The sequence below is a fragment of the Staurois parvus genome, unplaced genomic scaffold, assembly GCF_062004578.1.
Source record: "Staurois parvus isolate SC_StPar_1 unplaced genomic scaffold, SC_StPar_1.0 ptg000854l, whole genome shotgun sequence".
NCBI classification, from domain to species: Eukaryota; Metazoa; Chordata; class Amphibia; order Anura; family Ranidae; genus Staurois; species Staurois parvus.
Window position 1 is genome coordinate 268,496 of NW_028318650.1, and position 18,723 is coordinate 287,218.

The window sequence follows — 18,723 nt, forward strand, 5'->3', positions numbered from 1 at the left end:
TTCACTGTGTCCGGAGGACACAGCAGGCACCGGATCACGGTGCTGCGCGCTCCCAGGGAGCGCGCACAGCTAGAAAAGGCGGGTGCCATTTATGGAATGCCACCGTCCTGCCGTTTATAAACAGCAGGCGAACGGCAAGTGGTTAAAGAAACCTTTATTGTTCAAAAAAGTACACATACTCTGTGTTCAGGGAGGATCAATTACACTGTGCCTATATCTTAAGGTGGGTGCCTTCCTGCAAATGGAAGGTATTTTAGACAGAAACATACACAGTATGAGAGAGACACCTGGGTTACCTGGACTTAGCCAAGGCAAGGGCCATTGTTTGGAGGGCTGCCAAAATGGGCAATTGCTATTGTTCCCTAATGGTTCTTATGCTGTGTACAAAACAAAAGTAGTCTGGTCTCTACATCATGTGCCTTCTGAAATGCCAGAACATAATCTGGTAATTTCGGTTAAAAAGATAGTGGGGTTCATTTACTATAGGCTGCACTTTACAAAGAATACCCAATCACATGCAAGGAAAATAAAAAAAAAAAAAAAACAGCAATATTTTTGTACATGATTGGACAATGGAAGTCAGCAGAGAATCACCTCATTTAATAAGCTCAGGAGCAACTGCTTTTGTAGAGTGCACAGTCCATTTGCTGTAAATCAACCCCAATGTGTTGGATGAAATCAATTCACATTTGGTTTATTAAGAGAAATATGTTGCACATTCTTGTGCTCAACAAATCCATGGTAGTGGGCTCCTTGGCTTCTTATGCACTGCTTCTCCTTGTCTGAGCACCACTAATTTTCAGCATGCCCATGGCAATGCCCTCACAATGCTATGCATGTACCTAGAAGAGTACTCAGCATGTCCATTCCAAAGTGACTTTTGTGATTTCCATGTCCCTGGTATAGCGATCTCTACTTGCGATCGGGAGCTTTCAAATCATGTGATCGCTGTGACAGTCAATCACAACAGTTTGTCCCTACAAGTGTGTCCTTTATATTTTATCAGGAATGTGGCAGAATGCTCCTTGTGTTTTAGATTTTACAAGGTACAGTATAATATATGCCGAAATGTGCATTATATCCTTGGTACAGTTCTAATTTTGTTGATAATGTCCCTGGCACAGTGCATCTTGTGACCAGCGTATGCTTGGCAGAATGTTCATATATTATTTGTAGTAGAATGTTAAACCTTGTTCCATCATGTCCTTTACAAAGTATTTCATACAATAAAAATGTATCTGTCGTGTGTTTATGATATCCCTGATAGACTGTTCTCTAGGGTTAATGTGCTCCAAGTAGAAAGCTATCTGAGCTCAGGATGTCCTGTCAGTAGATCCCAGGGTGGATAAAAATCAATGATTTTTTAAAAAAATAAATTAAAAAAAAATCTGATTTTTTTTATTTAAAATCGGATTTTTTTTAAATAAAATGCTTTTTGAGGAAAATATATCACCATCCAAAGATTATTCCATCATGAAATAAAGATTCGTTTTTTAATTATGTAGAATAAGGATGTATATGTTTAATTTTTTTGGTAAATAAATCCCATGAATCCATTCACAATGTTATGCTCTTTTGTAAGATTATTGGGCAGTTTCTCTGCCTACAAGATATTATCACAGATGATCGGTTTACTTTTGCAGTTCTCAAAACTGAATTGGACTCAGCGGAGATCACATTTCTCTTCTTCACAGCAAAAATGTTATAACATGAACAGAGTTAAGAAAAAGACCTTCATCCTAACTTCTACAAACCTATGAATACAGAATCAACCCCTTCAGTGATAAGTTTCAAGAAGTTCAGTGAATAGAAACAATATTTTTGGAGTGGAATAGATCTGCACAAGAAGAAAGTGAAACTAAGTGTGAGGAGGAAGGGGCCGACAGTGTGAGGAGGGAGGGGCCGGCAGTGTGAGGAGGAAGGGGCCGGCAGTGTGAGGAGGGAGGGGCCGGCAGTGTGAGGAGGAAGGGGCTGACAGTGTGAGGAGGGAGGGGCTGACAGTGTGAGGAGGAAGGGGCTGACAGTGTGAGGAGGGAGGGGCCGGCAGTGTGAGGAGGGAGGGGCCGGCAGTGTGAGGAGGAAGGGGCTGACAGTGTGAGGAGGGAGGGGCCGGCAGTGTGAGGAGGAAGGGGCCGACAGTGTGAGGAGGGAGGGGCCGACAGTGCAAGGAGGGAGGGGCTGACAGTGTGAGGAGGGAGGGGCCGACAGTGTGAGGAGGAAGGGGCTGACAGTCTAAGTTTCTTAAAATATATATATTTTGTTTAGCCGAATTAGTTAACAAACATGGATGTTTGTTTAAGCAAATCACATATGCTGGAATGTTATTGTTTCAGTTGAATAAATCTATTTAAATTGTTATTATTAAGGTAATGATTACCGTATTTTCCGGCATATAAGACGACTGGGCGTATAAGATGACCCCCCTACTTTTCCTGTTAAAATATAGGGTTTGAGCTATACTCGCCGTATAAGACTACCCCTCTTCAAACGCACACCAAATAAAAATGAAAAAACATCAGATTTGATTTCAATATGGTATGGTATTTCAGTATGGTATTCCAATGATGGGGTGCTATTCCTCCCACTGACACCAATGATGGGGCACTATTCCTCCCACTGATACCAATGATGGGGCACTATTTCATCCACTGACACCAATGATGGGGCACTATTCCTCCCACTGATACCAATGATGGGACACTATTCCTCCCACTGACACCAATGATGGTGCCCCATCATTAGTGTCAGTGTGTGAGGAATAGTGCCCCATCATTAGTCAGTGGGAGGAATAGTGCCCCATCATTGGTGTCAGTGGGAAGAATTGTGCCCCATCATTGGTATCAGTGGGAGGAATAGTGCCCCATCATTGGTGTCAGTGGGAGGAATAGTGCCCCATCATTGGTGTCAGTGGGAGGAATAGTGCCCCATCATTGGTGTCAGTGGGAGGAATAGTGCCCCATCATTGGTGTCAGTGGGAGGAATAGTGCCACATCATTGGTATCAGTGGGAGGAATAGTGCCACATCATTGGTATCAGTGGGAGGAATAGTGCCCCATCGTTGGTATCAGTGGGGAGAATAGTGCCCCATCGTTGGTATCAGTGGGAGGAATAGTGCCCCATCGTTGGTATCAGTGGGGAGAATAGTGCCCCATCATTGGTATCAGTGGGAGGAATAGTGCCCCATCATTGGTATCAGTGGGAGGAATAGTGCCCCATCATTGGTATCAGTGGGAGGAATAGTGCCCCATCATTGGTATCAGTGGGGAGAATAGTGCCCCATCATTGGTGTCAGTGGGGAGGAGGAATAGTGCCCCATCATTGGTATCAGTGAGGAGAACAGTGCCGCATCGTTGGTGTCAGTGTGGAGGAGGAATAGTGCCCCATCGTTAGTGTCAGTGGGGGAGAGGAGCGGCTGCTCCTTCTTCCAGTTCGGCCGCTCGATTTTCGCGGGGCCGCTCGGCCCCGCCTCCTCGCCGGTGATTGGTCGCCTGTGTGCCTTTCCAGTGCTGGCGCCCAATCACCGGTGAGGAGGCGGAACCGAGCGGCCGCGTGACCATCGAGCGGCCGAACTGAAAGGAGCAGCTGCGCTTCCTGGACCGGATCGTCGTGGGACCTGGAGCCAGGTAAGGTAGAGCAGCCCTCTGCCCACCCCTGTACTTTGTGTCCGTTGGAGGAGGAGGGGGGGCGGGGCCGCGCCGCCCCTCGAAAAAGTGCGCCCCTCGCACCGGCGTATAAGACGACCCCCGACTTTTCAGAAGATTTATAGGGGTTGAAAAGTCGTCTTATACGCCGGAAAATACGGTATTTTTCTCCTTCCTAAGTACAACAGAAAAGTTGTCCAAATATGAATGATTAACCTATTAAACTGGGGATAAAAAAACTAATATGAAAAGTTGTTATTCTAAAAATCTTCATCTACTTGCATATTAAAGTTATACCAGCAAGAATTAGTCTTTATGTAGAAAACTAGGATTTACATCAAGACTTACTGACTAGGGATTTAAATCAGTTTGATTTAAATCAAATCCACCCTGGTAGATCCCATGTACTCAGCAGAGCTGTTCCTTTTCCTGGAAAATATATTCTCATGAGCACTATAGAAAGTGAAGACCAATATGTGCACAGCCCCAGGGTGTTATGTGTAATGGTGGAGTGTAGAACATGACTTACCTTTGAATGCATGGGAAGGAGATACTCCTAATTCCTTGCTGGTAGCTGTATGGGATATGTTGCTTTGAATGATGACTTGTATCGGAGTGACTTGTAGTTGTGGTTCTGCAAAATACAGAAAAGAAGGATGTAGTGACTGAACTTAAGAACATCACACCTCTCTATCAGGCTGAGAAAATTCTAAATTTTAGAGCTGTTTCCAGGACAAGACTAGAGGGACATTTTCCCAAGGAAGACATTGTCAAAGGTGCCTAAGCTCCTCCCATTTTTCCATCCCTACTAAGGTCCCATGTACACGGGACACTTCTGAATGATAGAAACCGACTGCTGGAAAACGTAGGTTAAAAACCGTCTGTTTAGCCGTGTTTGCACACCACGTTTATGAGCGTTTGCGTTTAGAAGCATTGTTTAAAGATAACCTCAGGAGACCTTCCAAAATGCCCAGAATGCACTGAAAACCAATAAATATTAACTATTTCAGACACTGAGATAAATAGAGAGAGCAGAAGCAGAGATAGCAGTATGTGTTGAGATTAGCTGTTTTTATGTGGTGTTTGGATGTGTTCCAGCTCATTTTTGTGCAGAAATTATTGCAGTAGATAATTTTTTTCATGCGAAACCTCAAAGTATGGTGTGCCGGGTCCCTCTGAGTACCGGGAAAATGCTTTGCATTAATTTTTCATGATGAAAAAAGGCTCTGGACAGCATCTGGAAATGGAAGAGTTAAAAAAAATTTACAAATGCTTATAAAACGCGGTTAGCCGCGTTTACAAGCATTTGAAATGCTGATAAAATCTACTCCTGAACGCAAGTTTTCTGCACTCAAAAAAAACGATTTTAAACTCAACTGCCTGTAAAGGACGATGTGTACACGGACACAGAGGAGAACATTAGGGAGAGTTCAGGGGCTGCTGAAAAAAACGCAGAACAGCTCCTGAACGTCAGTTTATCAACTGCAGTGTACATGAGCCCTAAGCAATAAGCCAGACTCTTCTCAAATGACTTGTGGCTGGAAGTGCTAGGTGCTGACACTGTGGGTGGGAGGAGAACTGAATCTTCTACCAACAAACCATTAATACATTTGGATAGACTGATCCTTTATTTGTATTTGATATTAGAAAATCAATTTTGCTATTAAGAGAAGAAAAAAACCTGCATGATAATAGTTTGTATAAAAATTGATTTATGAACATGCAGGGGAGACTTTTCCTGTATTGGTCTTTCTTGAAAAACTATTTGTTTCAGGAAGAGCAAGCTACGTAATTGGTATTGGGTACTGCTCAGTTTTTCAGTTTTTGCTGTAAGCCCTGCACCCTTTGAGAACTTGCTTAGCACGAAACGCGTCAGGGGGGCTACAGCACCTGGACATCCATTTCATGATTGCGGTCAGTATCCTATCCTATTTTATGCTACTTTTGGAATAAAGTGTTTATGCAGTATCACGCTATGTGATGTCCCTTATTGGGCTCTTTATGAGCGCCACCCTTTCACAGCACCAAGTTTTAAGGAGGGACTCCAGAGGTGTATAAGTGTCGGATGTACCATGGAACCTGACCAGGATTGATGACCAGTGAGAACTAGTGAGCGCAGTTTTACCTGAGTATGGAGAACTTAGATGTACCTGGAGAGAGGATACTTCTTTCATGCGTATTTTAAACACACTTCTGGTGAGTGCGCATTTAACTTATTTCCTGCTCACTTTTGGATCATTCACCTTGATAAGGGGACCTGGCAGAATTGGCACATTGCACCCTATTACATGTTTTCGGACACTTGATTGAACATCGAACTCATATTTGTGACGAATATACGATTTCATGTCCTCATCAGTTCTACTCTTATAATCGAATGTATGCTGATGTTTCACCTTTTCCATTACTAGCGCTGCACCTTTTTGTCTATATATTATCTCGGAAGGTTATGTTGGTTGCCTTTTTGGTGTTCTAGCGGCTCTTTTCCATATCCTTATTACAGTAAGCGCTCGCTACACAACTTGTTTTCAGTTTTTGCTTTTGTTTGCAGTTTGCTGCTGTAAATCTCTCTGCAAGGCCCCCTATACCAATATTATAGGAAAGAAAAGTAAGTAAGACCATGATAAGGATAGTTAGACATACAAGATGGAGATTAATTAAAAGATACATGGCTTTTTTATGCAGGATATCAGAATCAGCCATACTATTAATACTAAAGACACATCTGGCTTAACTGAGCTTAGTCAGCCAGAGAAAGGACTAATGTGCGATTTTTGGGGCAATTGCCTGGTCCCTCATATCCATAAGGGTCCCTATGCCATGCAGAAGAATTGCTATGCAGAAAAAATGCACATCTGTGTCATTCCTTCAGAGAGATATGATAAATGAATGTGCAGATGGACATGTAGTTCTTAATAGAAAATGAACGCAGTAATCAGCGCACACATAATAACTGAAACATCTTCCAGCTCTCCAACTAAAAGCCTGTACTGAAGTGCAGGAAGAAAACTGGAGTCTGCAGGAAGTCCAATGCTTTGCAGGCTTCAGTGAAGATAAAAATAAATTCACATTTTCTTTCTGCAATAACATGAGCACTTGTTATTTCTTTTAAAAAAGGTACACTTAGCCTTTAGGCATAACTATGTGCTCACAGTGCTCTGCATGTACCTAGAACTGGTAAGATAAAAAATAGGTGCAGCGCTGAGAAACTAATGACCAGAAATATAAATGCAATATAAAATCGTATGCAAATAAATAATTATAAAAATATATATAAATATAAAAAATAAAAAACTAAGTGATTATTATGTCAAAAAAGTCCATAAAAGTGACAAAGTGCAAAATAGGTGCTAATGAACCATTTCTGTAATAGCAATATAAAGTGCTAATAAAGTGATAATGGTGAGCAAATGACAGTGCTAAATAGTCAAAATCTAATAAGTGACAATTCAATGTCCATAAAGTGACAATGTGGAGATCCAGATGAGAATGATCTCAAAGTAAGTATTTCACAAGCTAAAACGAATATTCAGTGATGTGCCAGGAATGTGGTAAGATTATGCTCTCACCAGATTCGTAATATTAATACGCATTTATAAGTAATGTGGTCAACCGGAGGTCCCCTTAAGGATGCACACAGCCTGGTCTAATCAGAGAGATCCCCCTTCCCCTGGATTATCTGCGCACCTCAGCCCTCCTCCGTTATGGGCTCTGTGGGTTTTTTAGCTCATAAAGAGCCAGAAAGAAGGATGCCCATAGTGTAGTAATTTTCTCAATATTATTCGTTTATTCATCCATAGAAAGCAAGGTAAAATACAAGCCAAAACACTGATCATATGTTATCCAAGATGGCCGCTGGAGCGGCTCGTGGTCTCGGCGGCGTGGCGTTACGGCGTCACGGCTCCTCCTTAAAAAACTCCTAAAACTCAGCATGTTCAACATGTACTTTGCAAGGTGCCTTTTGTGATTAACATGTCCCTGGTATAGTACTCCAGTAGCCCCTGTTTCTTAAACAGGGGCTACTGGAAAAATCTAGCTTTGCTGAATGTGAAGTAACCCAGCTGATTTATAGTTTAGTTGATCATCTAGGGTTTCCCCTGAATCCAGTGTAGCTGTAATTCCTCACTTCTGCTAGTAGGTTTCATTAGTACTTTTGGTATTAGTATGATGAGCTACTGGCTTATGAAAATTTATGCTACTTTTAGCCAACCAGTAGGAGTTTCTTGGCCACGTGCATGCTGGGAGAGAGTATAAATATGTGGAGAGACCAGGTGAGCGCTGTCTTCCACCCAGGCCCTAGCCTGGGGTGGGTTTACATGGAGCTCAAGGCTCAGAGACATGAGAGCCTCTCTGAGGACACTGAAGGACCTGAGAGGAAGTGTTAAAAAATACTTTGCCATAGGGGACACTGTGGAAAACCTGGGAAGGCGCTGAGATGGATTCATCCAGTCTTTTAATTCCTATACTGTGAGTCATGGTTGCTATTGGAGTCTGCTGCTGCTAAAAAAGTACAGAATGCTGTATCAGCCTATAGGCTCTTTCCTGTACCGCTGTCAACTGTTTTTGTCGGAGTCTGCTAGCTCCTGATTTCTTGTTCTGGGTGTCCTGAGCCCCTACTCCTCCCTGAAATTTTCTTCAAGTGAGCAATAAACACTCTTTTGTTGTGTTCGAAAAGTGATTGGTGCCTATCTTTCTACACCTGTTCACATCCCACCATGCCCAACTACCTGCACCTGTACTGGGGGGTCGGGGGGGGGGCTACACTCCTGTCTCTGGCAGAGTGCTTCATGTGCTTAATATGTCTGTTGTAGAGTTCCAACGTCTCAGTATGCTTAACATAACCCTGGCAAGGCGCTTATTGTTCTCAACAAAAAACTGGTAGAGAGATCCATTCTCTCAGCATGTCCTTGACAGAGTGCTAGGTTTTAATATGGTGGAAACTGCTGAATGTTTACAACATGTCCCCCTCTAGTAGAATGGGTAATGTGCTGAACTTTGCGCAGAGAGGGTGGTCTTTGAGGTCAATATGTCCATGGAGGAGAGATCAGTATTCTCAACTTGCCCTTTGAAGGATTTTCAATGTGATGCACAATGTGATTGACAGCCAATGAGGAGGGAGAGAGCCAAGAGAGCTGCTGCTTTTGTGTACAGAGTGCAGAGTTCAGGAGTGCTCTACGTACAGAGTGCAGGGTTCTGATGTGTGCTGTGTTTAGAGGACAGAGTTCAAGAATGTGCTATGTACAGATTGGAGGTATGCTTTACATACTGAGTGCAGAATTCAGGAGTGCTCTACATAAAGAGTGCAGAGTTTAGGAGTGCACTACGTACAGAGTGTAGAGTTCACGAGTTTGCTATGTACAAATGGCAGAGTTCAGGAGTGCACTACGTACAGAGTGTAGAGTTCAGGAGTGCGCTATGTACAGAGTGTAGAGTTCAGGAGTGCGCTATGTACAGAGTGTAGAGTTCAGGAGTGCGCTATGTACAGAGTGTAGAGTTCAGGAGTGCACTACGTACAGAGTGTAGAGTTCAGGAGTGCGCTATGTACAGAGTGTAGAGTTCAGGAGTGCGCTATGTACAGAGTGTAGAGTTCAGGAGTGCGCTATGTACAGAGTGTAGAGTTCAGGAGTGCGCTATGTACAGAGTGTAGAGTTCAGGAGTGCGCTATGTACAGAGTGTAGAGTTCAGGAGTGCGCTATGTAAAGAGTGTAGAGTTCAGGAGTGCGCTATATACAGAGTGTAGAGTTCAGGAGTGCGCTATGTACAGAGTGTAGAGTTCAGGAGTGCGCTATGTACAGAGTGCAGGGTTCTAGTGTGTGCACTGCATATGTAATACAGAGTTCAGGTGTGTGCTGTGTACAATATGCAGAGTTCAGGTATGCTACAAAGCAGAGTTTAGAAGAGTATAGATTTCAGGAGTGCACTATGTACAGAGTGCAGCGTTCAGGTGTGGGCTGTGTAGAGGGTGCAGAGTTCAGGTGTGGGCTGTGTAGAGGGTGCAGAGTTCAAGAGTGCACTATGTACAGATTTCAGGGTTCAAGTGTGTGCTGCATAAAAAAAGCAGAGTTCAGGTGTGGGCTAAGTACAAAGTGCAGGGTTCAAGTGTGCACTGTATGCCTCTTTTGTCACTTCTTGTCAAGGTCCTACCTTTTCCCTGAGGTTATGTTACTCCATGTGCTGGCGTCCATCTTGGATTTTGCTGTGCATGATGGGAATCCTTTTATACCTTCAGGTCTCTGAGGTCCATCCCCCAGAGGGGTGTGGCTGATGACATATAAGCCTGTGGCCCGCACATGCTCTTTGCACTTGTGTCTTGTGTCTTTGTGTTGCTATTACTCTGTTCTGACTCTCGTGACTCTCCTGGTATCTGATTCGGCTTGTGACTTGACTATTCTTTGTATTCTCCCTTGATCTGACCCTCTGTTGCTGAACCCGGCTCGTGACCTGTGATTCTCGTCTGCTGTCCTGTACTGTTTTGTCCTGTTGTTGTTGACCCGGCTTGTCTGACTACTCTTTTGTCTCTTCCACCAGCTACACGCCATTGGCGGCGGCCATTACCGCAGCTGAGGTGTCTCGGGGGCCGCGACCTGGTTCCTGGCTGCGTCAAGTCCATCCCCACCATCAGGGGCCCTGGTGAAGGGCAGCCTGGGACTTAGACTCCGCGCCCTCAGGGACTTCAGTCTGTGGGTAGTGGTTGTCGTCAGCCAGTGCGTTACATTGTTAGGCCTGCCTGTCCGTTCCTCGGCCCCTGCCCTGACATTTCTGTGCCAAAACCCAAATCCATAGGCTCAGGATAGACTGCATTTGCGGAAGAATTAGTCTACTGACCAGTGAGAGTGGCACATCTCCCTTTGCTGCCGAGGGGTCAAGTTTTAGATGCCAAGTCTACAAACACTGGGCTACAGGAAATGGTGCCAGTGGGCCCACCCGCCACAGCTGTAACAAAGTGATTCACATGATGCCCCAAGTGGTAAGCAGATGGGGGACAGAAGTGAGAAGGAAATAGATCCTGGGACACCCAAATTTGACAGCAGGAATTTACTTGAAGAGGAAGAGATGGGTCAGTGGAGTGAGGGTGAATCTTCCCAGTCTGAGTGGCCTTGGGAGGATCCTAAGGACAGTAGAAAGCCTGAGCAAGCACCCTAATGGGACCTTGACCAGCAGGAAGAAAGAGTATGCACACCAAGTAATGGAACGTGAAGAGAGACTGTACATGTATGCCACTTATAAAGAGCGCAGACTGGACTTTCTCCCTCCATGCACTCTAGTAGAATGGTTGAACATTTTCCTGACAGGGTGCTCAGTGTACTCGGCAAGTCCCTAAAACAATACTTAGTGTGCTCAGAATGTCCCTGAAAGAGAGATCAGTGTTCTCAACTTGTCCTTTGCAGACTTTTCAGTGTGTCCAATGTTACCCAGTAGAGAAGTTCTTGTGCTCAACTTGTTCCTGGCAAAATGTTGTTGTGCATATCCATGACTCAGTGCAGTCCACATAACCCTAACAGAGATTCTCATATACCCCATACAGTATGTCCCTATATGTGTCCTCCCATGTGTTTTATCGGGAATAGGGCAGACTGCTCCATGTGTTTTATCGGGAATAGGGCAGACTGCTCCATGTGTTTTATCATTTCCATTGTAAATGGTATGCCGATGTGTGCATTATATCCTTGGTACTGTTCTATGTTTGTTCATCACATCCTTGGCCCAATGCATCTTGTGACCAGCATGTGCTTGGCAGAATTTTTCCAATGTACATATTATTTGTAGTAGAATGTTTAGCTTTGTTCCAGATGTTTTGTGCAGAAAATGCCCTGTGAACATCTTATCTTTGTCTAGGCCTTTCATATATTAAGAATGTATCTGGCATATGTTATTATATCCCTGATTGAGTGTTCTGTAGGGTTAATGTGCTCCATGTAGAGGGCTATTTGATTTCAGGATGTCCTGTCAGCAGGGCTTTTTTTCTGGGGAACGTGCTGGAATGCCAAAGATTTGAGGAAGCAAAGCAGTTGCTATATGCCTCAGCAGAGCAGAGTGAGCTGGCTTCATAAGTTGATGCAGCTATGGTAGTTCCATCTGAAAGTGGAAGGCAGAGTGATATCATCTGCACTCCACCTGTCCTTGCAGACTGGATGCTCTTTTTGGTGGTAGCCGCAGCTGTGTGGAAGAGCAGCGGAGCAGGTAGACTGTCCTGACTGTTAAGTGCTCACTGTGCTGTGGAGAAGACAGTGGAGTGGAGATAAGTTGTATTATACCGTACATTACTTTTTTGGTAAATTAACAATGTTGCTGGATGGAGCTGTGATTGTCTCTTTGCTAGAACAGGCAGTCTCTTTGCTGTATTTGGGGATGTCTATTTGCTGGATTGGGCTGTCTCTTTGCTGGATATGGGGAAGTCTCTTTGCTAGATTGGGCTGTCTCTTTGCTGGATATGGAGGCTGTCCCCTTGCTGGATTTAGGGGCAGTCTCTTTGCTGGATAGGGATGTGTCTTTGCTGGATTGGGCAGTCTCATTTCTGGATGGGATGTCTCTTTCCTGGATATGGGGAATGTCTCTTTCCTGGATATGGGGGATGTTGTTTTGCTGGATGGGGATGTGTCTTTATTGGATTGGGCTGTTTGCTGGATATAGGGGATGTCTCTTTGCTGGATATAGGGGATGTCTCTTGCAGGGTATAGGAGATGTTTCTTTCCTGGATATGGGGGATGTCTCTTTTGTAGATATAAGGGATGTCTCTTTGCAGGATATGGGGGTTGTCTCTGATGTGAGAAGTAAGCAGAGAAGCAGAGAAGATACATATAACAAGAATGTTAAAATAGATATTTCTAATATTTTGAACAATTTACTGCATTGCATTCTTATTAACAAATTCCATAAAAATTACTTGTATAGCCCCCAATCTTTACTTTTTCTCTGTTCTCTAAAGTGGCAGTGCTAAGAGGTGTGTAGGAGTGGAGACAAGGGGGGGCAGTTCTAAGGGCAGTTCGGGAGTGGAGAAAAGTGTGACCTAGGGAAGGGGGATGAGTTCCTGCACCTTTTCTCTGAGAAAAAAGCCCTGCCTGTCAGTAAATTTCATGTACTCAGTAGAGTGTAATATTTGTGCTCAACATGTCCCTGCTGCTCATTTCTCTTAGTGAGTACCTAGAAGAGTGCTTAGTCATAATGAGTGAACAGATTTGTGAGGTTCAAAAGTACAATTGTTTCCTTTCCTACAGTATATTGCCCTGAACACTATAGAAAGTGAAGATCAATGATGCACAGCCCCAGGGTGTGATGTGTAGTGGGTTAGTGTAGTACATGACTTACCTTTCAATGCATGGGAAGGAGATACTCCTAATTGCTTGCTGGTAGCTGTATGGGATATGTTGCCTTGTATAGGACTGACTTGTGGTTGTGGTTCTGCAGGGAAGAGGAAAGAGAGAGGCAGTGACTGAACTAGAGAACATCACACCAGCTCTCTCTTTCAGGCTGAGAAAATCTTACATTTTGAAGCGGTTTTCGTATTAGCAATAGAGGGACATTTTCCCAAGCTGGCAATACCAAAGGTGGCAAAGTCCTGCCCGTCTCTGCAACCCTACGGAGCAAAAAACCAGACTCTTCTCATATGGTTGGTGGCTGGGAGTGCATTACTAGGAGGCATAAACCAAGGGGTAACTACAGCTACGAGGAGTGTTCAGGTCAACCTGGGACTTTTATAAGTTAATATAATAAAAGAACAAATTTCAAGGAGTGGAAACTGCATTTATTTTTCAACATGCTCCCATGCTATATTTATGCACCTATCCCAGTGTTTAATTAATGCCTGGAAAGGTTCAGCATACAAAGATTTGTCAGTACGCCTGAACCATCCTAGGACAGCCGGTTTCACTTCGTGCTGAAATTCGTCTCTTATGCAATTTCACGACAGGTTATGCATCGATTATCCAGGATCTGGCATTCCACGAGCTGAATGGTCACAGGAATGACTGCTGTAGGCTGGGAACCACCACAGCCGGGATTGTCACTGACATACGTACAGCCATTTTTTAAACTTTTACGCCATTCAAATGTCTCACTGTAGGGTTTTACGCCTTCATTCACAAGAAACGTCATAACCACACACTGTTCCATGCACGCACTAACACTGTTACCTGCCATCTTGATTAACGGTCTCTGGACTGGCTCGCGACATGTGCGCCCCCTAATAGCACACGCTTGCCACTTACTACTGCGTGTATTACCACCATGTTAGCATCCCTTTTTATACTTGGAAAATGAAAAGTCCTGGTTTGACTTGAATGCCCCTCGTACTAAAGCAGATCTGCCTCCTGCTGCCTCCTGAGCCAATGAGCACTGCTGTAATCTGCACAGCCCCTAGATGTGAGTTGTAGTGGTGGAGTGTAGAACATGACTTACCCTTGGATTCACGGGAAGGAGCTGCTCCTAATTGCCTGCTGGGGGCTGTATGAGAAATGTTGCTTGCAATGTTGCCTTGTATTGGAGTGACTTGTGGTTCTTGTCCTGCAGGGAACAGGAAACAGGGATGTAGTGACTTAACTAAATAACATCACACCAACAATCTCTATCAAGCTGAGAAAATTATATGGTTTTTATTATTATTATCTTATTATTTTTTAAAAGGTGAACTTAGCAATTAAGCAAAACTATGGCAATGTGCTCACAGTGCTCTGCATGTACCTAGAAGAGTGCTCAGCATGATCAACCTGTACCTTGCAAAGCGTCTTTTGTCATTACCATGCCCCTGAAAACACTCTTTATTCTCTGTGTATATCTGCTCAGAGTGCTCAATATGCTTAAAACAATTGAAATTTATCCATAAAAAGCAGAACATATAAACATCATTGAGCCACAAGAAAGCTTTGCATGTTATGAAGTCATGTAGTACATAGTAACAAATGTTGGTTTCTGAGAAAACTCAGTAGTACAGTCCGATCAGTGGTCTACATGAGGCATTTACATATTGAACTGTTTACAAGTTGCAGGTACAAACGTCAAATCTGACATGAGAAAGTTCATGCACAGAAGAATGAAAATTTAGTAGAGAAAGAAAAAGGACAGCAGTCGTAAAAACAGAGCCAACTCCGCAAGAAGTACCAAGTATCCACTTGGTACGCTTGGTACTCACACCAAAAAAGAGAGATGCTACTCGCCCATCAGCACTTTATATGTTTCTGAGAAGGTGAAAACATAACAACTGGACCCTAATTTGTGAAATCTGGCAACCATGTCATCAGTCATAGTCAATGTCCTTTCTAATTCCTGAATGACATTGACCTCTCGTATCCAATCTTGAATCAAGGGGGTATGAGTGGTCTTCCAATGCCATGGAGATTAAGGACTTAGCCGCATTCAAAAGGTGCCGAACCAAGGATTGCTTGTACGATTTCAATGAGCACTCAGAAATATGGAGGAGACAACATTCAGGGGTTAAGGGTAATGCAGTCTCAGTAATAGAGTAGATCAACTTGTGCACTTTATCCCAAAATGGTACAAGCCGTGGACATTGCCACCAAACAGCGTTCCAGGCAGGGCTGATGTAGCTTCTGGGATCCCCCTTCCTCTAATGGAGCTCAGGCAAATCCGGGGGGGCCACTAGAGTCCAGCTGGACCCCTCAGTGGTTGCCCAGCAGAATGGCACAACAAGAGAGACCAGCACTGGCCTCTTAAACCCCCTGAAGAGGACGAGAGGCAGAAGGGGTCATTAGCAGGTGACAATGAAGAGAATGGAACTACAGTAATTTAATTTATAGCTGTACACAGAAAGGACTGGTTGGGCAGGATAATTAGGGGGGGGGGAAATACATTAATACAAAAGTAAGGTACTAATTAGGGATGTCTACACTAATTGAATTTGGGACCTTTTGTGGAGGGGCGAGTTAATTACAGCTAGGGGCCTTTGGCACACAGAAGTGAATACTGATTGGAGGAAGCTCTTCCTAAATTTGGGACCTTTTGTGGAGGGGCGAGTTAATTACAGCTAGGGGCCTTTGGCACACAGGAGTAAAAACTAATTGGAGGAAGCTCTTCCTATGGCCAGGAGGGATTAGGAACAAGAAAGTAATACCTGGGACTGGCAGGGACCCATATCGTGACAAAGAATATTCATTTTAATGATGGCTGCCTGACCAAACCAAGACAGTTTTTGCATGCCAAATTTTGAGATCTTTCTGAATATTGCGTAGTAAGTAAAGTTTTATGTGTACAAGTCATCTAGATATGGAGTAAGCCAAATGCCCAGATATTTAAGGACTGTATGGACCCACCTGAAAGAGCAGTTTTGCTTAATGAGGGCGAGGGAGGAGTTTACTGTTAGATTCAATGCCTCTGAATTAGTGTAGTTTAGTTTCAAGTTTGAAAGAAAAAGATAATGGTTGAATAAGCGCAGAAGGTTAGGTACAGAAATTTGAAGTTGAGATATGAAAAATAACAGGTCATCCGCGTATGTAGCAGTTTTGAAAGTCTCATTGTTGACTTGGAATCCATGAATCACCTCATTTTGCTGAATCAGCCGTATGAAAGGTTAAAGACTGAGAACGAACAGAAGGGGAGGTAGAGGACAACCCTGTCTCGTTCCATTCTTAATAGTTATAGTTATTGTTTCAGAGAGCGTGAAACCTTATTAACCTTAACCCCTTCACACTGGCCGCACGCAAATGTGCGGCCTCCCGGCATCTGGGCCTAGATGCCGAGCGGCCGCACATTTGCATTCATGCAGCAAAAAACATATGTGCTGAGAGCGTGCGCCCTGCGTGGGACCTTTCTTTATCATGTGACCGGCCGAAACGTGACGTCACGGAGGCCACATGATACCAAGCCAAGCCCCGACCCACCCACCTAGCGGTGCAGGAACTCCTCTTCACGCCGGGACGATCCGGCGTAAAGGGGTTAATATTAACCGTTGGATTCTGATACAAAGCAGTGATCCAATTCAACATGTTAGGTTCCAGCCCAATATGAGCACACGTAGCAAACAAAGTCCCAAGACACGCGATCGAATGCCTTCTCCGCATCGGTAGAGAGGAGAAGACCCTTGAAGCCCTTAGCACTCGCCCTATGGATTAGGTTAAGGGCCTTAACAATATTATCACGAGCTTCCCTACCCGGCATAAAACCAACTTGTTCTGGTCTAATGATATCAGATAAATAAGGTCTAAGCCGGTTGACCAGTATTTTCATAAGCAATTTTATATCAGTGTTAAGTAGGGAAATAGGTCTGTAACTTGTACATTCAGCAGGGTCTTTGTCCGTTCTGGGGATGACAGTGATATGTGCAAGAGAAAAAGGAGGTATAGGCTGTGGCATGCTCAAAGAGTTGAATGTCTGAAGTAAAAGCGTAGAGAGTAGGGAGCTAAAAGTCTTATAATATTGTGATGTCAATCCGTCTGGGCCTCGGTTTTTCCCGGTTTTAAACTTTCTATCTCCCCAATAGGGCACTCTAGCAAGAAAATCATTAATTAAGTCAATTTCTCTCCCTTACGTTCCTTGGGGGTGTGAATGGGGGGCAAGTTATACAGGGTGGTGTAATATTAATGAAACAATGAGGCAATCACTTTACTATCATGTTCCAAGGTTTCTTTCTAGTTCCTGACTCCATGTATATTTTCATTTAGTTTAGCCTCTCGCAAAGGCCTGGCCAAGAAACGTCAATTTTGTTTGCTCCCTCATAGTAGACTCGCTTTTTGAAAAATAAGGAACACTTATAGTTGGTGTCTAGGATGGCCTGTAGTTTCAACCGCGCCTTCTGAAGCTCAGCCGCCATAGAATTAGCAAGGGATAGTTTATGCTGGGATTCAAGTTTCGCTATGTTTGCGGAAATTTCCGCAATTCTCCTAGACTGCTCCCTTTTCCGTTGGGCACCCCACTTAATAAAAACTCTGTGAACAACACATTTGTGTGCCTCCCACATGCTAATAGGAGAAGTTTCCATAACCCTGTTGATATCAAAATATTGCTTAATGGTATTGGTGATATCGGTCAACATTTCCATATCAGTCAACAAAGCTGGGTTAAGTCTCCAGTTATACGTCTTAGCTGTCTTACCCGAGAGAGTCAGTCTAAGTGATATTGGGGCATGGTCTGAGAAAGACTGTATCCCAATCTTAGCGTCAGTCAACAAAGGGAAGTTTCTTTGTGAAATAAAGGTAATCAATACTGTCATATTGGTTGTGTGGTGGGGAATAGCAAGTGTCAATCAGTAGTAAAGATCTCAGAAGTAGCTTAACATTTTTGAGATTTTTATATGCGATACAAGTTGTCCCAGTGTCAAAAGCAGGGTTAAGTGGAATATTACAATCTCCCCCTAGAATCAAACAGACAACTGCAAACCCTTTGAGCTCATCCACAATGTGCTGACAGAAGAAGATGTGAGCTGAGTTGGGGAAAAAGACATTGGCCAAAGTGATCGGTGTACCCACCCATGAGCCTTTCAAGAAGACGTATCTACCCTCAATTGATTGTTCTGTAATCACGATTTGTGCCTCCCTACTGATCAATATGGTAACCCCCTTAGTCTTGACTAAAGCATTAGTGGAATGGTACGCTTTCATAAAATATTTGCTCGACAATTTTGGAATCTGTCCAGTTTTAAAATGTGTTTCCTGCAGAAACACTATGGAAGGCTTGGCTTTATCAAGCTCGCGTAACAATTGCTTCTCAGGTAAACTTAAACCCTTGACATTATGGGAAATGATCATGGGTTTTTTTCTCTAAATTTGAGTAAGCCATGCTGGTGAAATAAGAAAAGAATACAAGAAGAAACCACAAAGAATGTGTGAGCGGATCTGTTCAGAACAACGTGTGTAAGGAAAATTTTGTGTAACGCTAACCTTTGTGATACTGCAAACCAAAATAAACAAGTGGTTAATGGTATAGGGAAAAGTACCGTATCGTAAGGTTAAATAAGTATCAGCAGAAGTAGGCAGGGATACTAGAGGTTATGATATTAAACTCAAAGCGGCACTCTGCCAAATTGTGGGGCTAATGGGAGGGGCTATTGAACATGCAGAGCCGTCTTTCAATAATGAAAGATAATTCCTATGGTAAAGATTACCCTAAGAGCGGCAAAGATGATTATAAACAAATG

General features: G+C 43.6%; 1 protein-coding gene across 1 annotated transcript in view; it reads right to left on the reverse strand.

Annotated features, from left to right (window-relative positions):
- The window catches only part of LOC149443513 (uncharacterized), a 246,550-nt gene that overhangs the window by 59,659 nt on the left and 168,168 nt on the right, over nucleotides 1-18,723 (reverse strand). The window contains exons 25-27 of the mRNA XM_089655603.1: nucleotides 14,037-14,141; nucleotides 12,948-13,040; nucleotides 4,171-4,275 (exon numbers count right to left, since the gene is read on the reverse strand). Coding sequence (XP_089511729.1) covers nucleotides 4,171-4,275; nucleotides 12,948-13,040; nucleotides 14,037-14,141 — 303 coding nt within the window. The remainder of the gene's footprint in view (nucleotides 1-4,170; nucleotides 4,276-12,947; nucleotides 13,041-14,036; nucleotides 14,142-18,723) is intronic.